The sequence below is a fragment of the Triticum dicoccoides genome, chromosome 6A, assembly GCF_002162155.2.
Source record: "Triticum dicoccoides isolate Atlit2015 ecotype Zavitan chromosome 6A, WEW_v2.0, whole genome shotgun sequence".
NCBI lineage: Eukaryota > Viridiplantae > Streptophyta > Magnoliopsida > Poales > Poaceae > Triticum > Triticum dicoccoides.
This window is the reverse complement of record NC_041390.1, coordinates 152061684-152066794: the sequence shown is the minus strand read 5'-3', so window position 1 is coordinate 152066794 and position 5111 is coordinate 152061684. Positions and strand designations below refer to the sequence as shown.

Below are 5111 nucleotides of genomic sequence, written 5' to 3'. Positions count from 1 at the left end.
TTGTCATTAAGTTGTTCGGCCGTTACAATTTTTGTGCTCGGTAGTTTAGATCACATAAGAACTTAGCCTTATTCATTTCTGATTGTTTGCTTCTCTTTTCGTGTAACTTCCAAACAGCACATTGGCGAATGCACTTTTGCCTGAAAAGTTTGACACAATTCCGGATAGGTGGAAACTTTTCGAAGAGATAGTAAGAGGTGTCGAAACACTGCATAATGAATTTATTGTGCACCGGGATCTCAAGCCAGATAACATATTTCCTGGCCATGATCATGAAGTCCGAATTGGAGACTTCGGAGATGCCTGTTGTGGCCAAGATGAATTCGGAAAATATGGTGGTACGCCTAACTGCGGGACAAAAAGTTATTTGGCGCCAGAGCTAGACAGTGGTGAGAAGATAACCGAGAAGGGATGTGTTTGATTTTTATTAGTTGTTGCCAACTCGTTAATCATATGACCGAGGTCCACTTTCGTTGTTACATGCCATCTTCCCTTTCCGTTTGCTAGGTTTATTTTCGCAGCATGTCTGTTTTTTCTGTGCCTCAGCCGGTTTCCTCAGTAGCTCCTCTCTTGGATCTTTGTTTTTTTGTTGCCTTCTGGGTTATATCGGCAGCTTCTCTTTTGGTTTGTAATGTGTTATAACGTGGTAGGCTGATAGGTTAGATCACCCCTGGACAGATGAGGTGTGGCACCCAGGAAAAGGAGGCTGCCACACAACAAGAGCAGGGGAAAAACTGGAAGGATAATTGGGATTATTTTTCTGCTTCTCTATTGATTGATATTGCTAGGCATTATATAGCTCGCTTACAAACTTGGACGCCTAGCTGAACTAACAAACTTTAGAAAATAACTAACTTGAGAATCAAAAAATATCTCTAAGATTTAAACTACCAAGGATAACTAGGGATACTTATCCCCTTTAGTTTCAGCTGTGACCTCCTTGGTGGCCTTATGTGGTTCCTGGTAGTTATGTCCTAGACATAACATCTCTCTCCCTTTTTGAACACTTGATCCTCGAGCTGGACTAAGGACTGCTGCTAGCCCCTTGCAGCCTCCATAGAAACGTCTTCCTTGCAGTCATCTGCACCTGGATCAATCTCCAGGACGAAGTGCTTTTGCAGCAGTGGCCAGCCATGAATTTCTCATTGGAGTTGTAACATCGGCCTTCTTCATGCCGCATTGCCATCACTGCCGGTGTTAGCGTATGTCGTGAGTGGGCTGCTGGAGATGCCACTATTGCAGGTCCTGGAGGTAGTGCTGCTGGAATTGCAGGTGCAGGTGGTGCTCCGAGGTCTGGGAATTGCTGGTGGACACCTGAGCGTCCAATGTGCATGTCGCTAGCTAGTGGACTTGCAATAGGAAGCAGTATCCAGGAGATGCACGGTAGTGGACTTGTAGTTCATGGCAACATCAGCAACAATTAATTGTGATTTATACTCCAAGGCTTTTTTTCCAGAGGACCAGGGAGTCTCTCCCCAGTTCCATTGCAACACAATAAAACCATACCTTGTCCAACTAAAACAGCTGAAAAATAGTCTAGGATTAGTGCCAGGAGTTCAGAACAGAAGGAAAATGCATAAAAACTTGCGAGAATATGAAATATGTTCGCACAGGTGCCCATAAACTAGAAAGCAGACATGGCACAAGCACAAGTGCACAGGAGCCCATTATCTCCAGGTGCACTGTGTGATGGCGCATTCTTGCCTGCGTGCATCACCCACGGTGAATCATCGTGGTTAGGCCGAGCGGTCATCATAGGATATTTACCAGATATGCTATAAAGCAATCATGCAGCTGCCGCCAGTCTCTTAAGTAGCAGAGGACCTTTCGCCACACGTGGTTAACATTGATCGCCACACGTGGTTAACATTGATCAAGCGATCTTTTTTGTCAAACACCAAATCATTAAGACGGTTCCATAGCCCCCAAAGGATACATCTGTAGCATAGCTGTTTACCAGTATCATCTGCAGCTAACTTGTGGTTTCACCTTGCTAGAGCTTTGGCTATTAACATGCTTTCCTCCGATTGCTGCTGTTGGTTTGCTTGGTTTTGAGGGGGACACATTTTGCATTTTTGTCGTTGTTTCTTCTTGCCATTTGCTTCTTTATCTTTTCTTTTCTTTCCATTTTTACTCCTTTCTTTGTGCTTTTCTCTGTTTCTTGCTGACATGAGACAGCTGTTTCGCCTTCAACTTGCTTGAACCCTTGCTGTCTTACTCACCTTATTTGCTGTGTTGTCGTCCGTGCTTGCCGTTGATTTCTGCTCATTCAGTTTCTTGCACTTCTGCGTTATGCTTGGTAAAACACTGAATATTTGTGGTTATTTTTTGGCAGGTGTTAACTCCGCCTATGTCTTCTAGGCATAGCCGGTCCCAAGCCCGGGTAAAGGAGGAGGGTTGTGATAGGCTTGGCGAGCCAACGTAAAAACTAGCCAGTCCCATAGGTATGAAACCCATTTGAGCGAGAATAGTACTAGGATGGGTGACCTCCTAGGAAGTCCTCGTGAAAGGGTTTCATATCTAAGGGTTGTGATAGGCTTGGCGAGCCAACGTAAAAACTAGCCAGTCTTTTGGGTATGAAACCCATTTGGGCAAGAGTAGTACTAGGATGGGTGACCTCCTGGAAAGTCCTCGTGAAAGGGTTTCATATCTAGCCTACCCCAACTTGTTTGGGATAAAAGGCTTCGTAAGTAAGTAAGTATTTTTTGGCAGGTGTTATACTCAGTTGGTGTAATGTTTTTTGAGCTGCTGACACCTTTTACTACTGGACTTGGGAGAATGAAAGCATTTGAGAAGCTGCGAGATGAAGGGCCTCCGGATGGCTGGAAGGGTGACCATGAGGGCGACCGCGAATTCTATGGTAGAATGACTGCTTTGGTACCTGCTGACCCGCCTTCGGCGGATGGTTTATTTTTGCGCTCACAATAATAGTACCAACGAGGATATGAAAAAAAATCTGACATCTTTATATGCAGATGTATATTGAGCAACAACGTTGATGGACTGCAATGCAAAAGTTGTGAACAGCCGGCTGTAGAACTAGAAAGGTTGGGAGAGGAGACGGCTGCGGCAACAATCTGTGTGGCTATTGAAGTGGAAAAGCTCAGAGAAGAGTCTTGTATTTCTGTCTCTGTTCGATAACACCTGTAGATATGATGTAACTAACTTGTCCGGTCCTTTGGAGTCTAGCCGCTCGCGTGCCTCGCATGCACCTGATGTAACTAAATAGTAAGTCCTTTGGAGTATACCAGCTCGCGTGCCTCTCATGCACCTGCGTCTCTGGCATTCTTCTAAACACAGCCACGGGTTTACGTTTGCATGTAATCTAGCCTCGCCCTAGTTGAGATGCGGCCTTGTTAGATGGAAAATTTGTAGGATAATACTGTATTTGATAGGAATTTTGTCTATACTAGTAGTCTTTTAGTTTAAAAAATTGTTGTCACCAATTTTTTTACGGATCGCTTTTCTTCTACAATATCCCTTTTCCGAAAAAAGCAGACAGGAATTGGTAACAAGGATAGGCGAGGTCAAATTACACTAGGCCGCATCTGTACAACCCAAAAGCAAGCTCTCTCGAATTGATTTGATCCACCCACACTCCTGCCAGAGCCATTTCATCGTAAGAGCGATGGTGAAATTAACCAGCAGCATCTTTGATGCTCAGACCACAGGTGCTTTGGCCTACCACAGCGGCTGCTACCATACGCTCTTCTGATAGTAAAATTGTGCATCAAAGGGTATGTGTGGAAAAGTGGAATCAGAGTATGAAATGTGGGCTATTTAGTAAAGGATAGAAAAGTAAGAAAATGCTGAGATAGACGATGTGGTGATGGAGAAAGACTCGATGATATACAACCGCATCACAAGAGAGCACAACCAAAATAATAGCGAGAATAACAAACCGAGACCAAGCAGAAGTAACTGAACCTAGATCAAAGAGATCCCAAATAGTACCTGAACTGCAGAGATGATCCACTCAGCACACCGAATGCCGAATCAAAGTCGAGAATGAGCTCACTCGTGCGATTTCTGACAAAAGAAACGAAAATCTCAGGCCACCATATGGATGGCATAGCATCAAACACCTAATGAGCATGAATCGACCAACATACATATGGGTTCAAGGACAGCGAAAAACACCAAACCACGCGGACGAATATAGAACCACATCTTGACAACGAACAGAGCAGAAGGCCCACCACAGGAAGATAAACAACACGATCGATCGATGAAAGGCCACAAAACCGCTGCTCAACCAACAACCACCTGCGAACAGAGGAAACACACATGCAAAAATTGGATAAAAGAATTGCTTCACTACAAACAACATAATAAGAGGCTACCAAAGATAAACAACTAGATAGTCAGATCCCACACATACCAAGCATTTCAATCATACACACAATATGCTCGATATGTGCAAATACAACGAAGCATCACAACATGACTCTATGACACAAGTACTTTATTTAAGGCTCGGTGAGCCATACATAACATACACAAAGGTACGGGTCTCACGACCCCACATACAAGTCATACAGTCATACAAACCAGCAGCGGAAGTAACTTGTCTGAGTACAGACAACTAGTAAAATAAAAGAGGCTTGGAAAGCCTAGCTATACTACGTGGTCCTTCACAAGCTCAGGGTCATCACCTGGGTCTTTAGCCTACTCGTTGATGTCAACGTCTACATAGAACCCATCAGAAGGGGTTGCAGCGTCTTCTGTAAAAATGTAGATTATAGCAACATGAGTACAAAGGTACTCAGCAAGACTTACATCAGATCCTACATACATGCATAGTATCAAGAAGGGTTGGTGGAGTTATTGCAGCAAGCCAGCTTTGACTCTTGGCTAGGCTAACCTACGATACTCCAACTTGAAATGGTTTTGCGCACACGAGTCCACTACTCACCACTTCAATACACTACCGAGGATCCGCCTCCGTCTTCCTACGGAAGAGCCATCCTCGGCACTCACACTTATCTTGAGGTTTTTAACAGTTTCCATTTACTTGTCTATGAACTGTATAGGCAACCAAGTAGTCCTTTACCGCGGACGCGGCTATTCGAATAGATCATGTTAACCCTGCAGGGGGTACTTCTTCATAC

At 44.2% G+C, this 5111-nt stretch overlaps 1 protein-coding gene and 1 long non-coding RNA gene across 3 annotated transcripts in view; both read left to right on the top strand.

The window, feature by feature from the left end:
• LOC119316362 (cyclin-dependent kinase 11B-like) overlaps positions 1-512 on the top strand; it is a 9965-nt gene extending 9453 nt beyond the window's left edge. For both annotated transcript variants that reach the window (XM_037590677.1, XM_037590676.1), the window contains exon 10: positions 118-512. In XM_037590677.1, coding sequence (XP_037446574.1) covers positions 118-421 — 304 coding nt within the window. In that variant the 3' untranslated portion in view covers positions 422-512. The remainder of the gene's footprint in view (positions 1-117) is intronic.
• Positions 513-2561: 2049 nt separating this feature from the next.
• LOC119316364 lies at positions 2562-3429 on the top strand. The gene is made up of 2 exons (XR_005152908.1): positions 2562-2860; positions 2976-3429. It is a non-coding gene; the product is annotated as an uncharacterized LOC119316364 (long non-coding RNA).
• The last annotated feature ends 1682 nt before the right edge of the window (positions 3430-5111 follow it).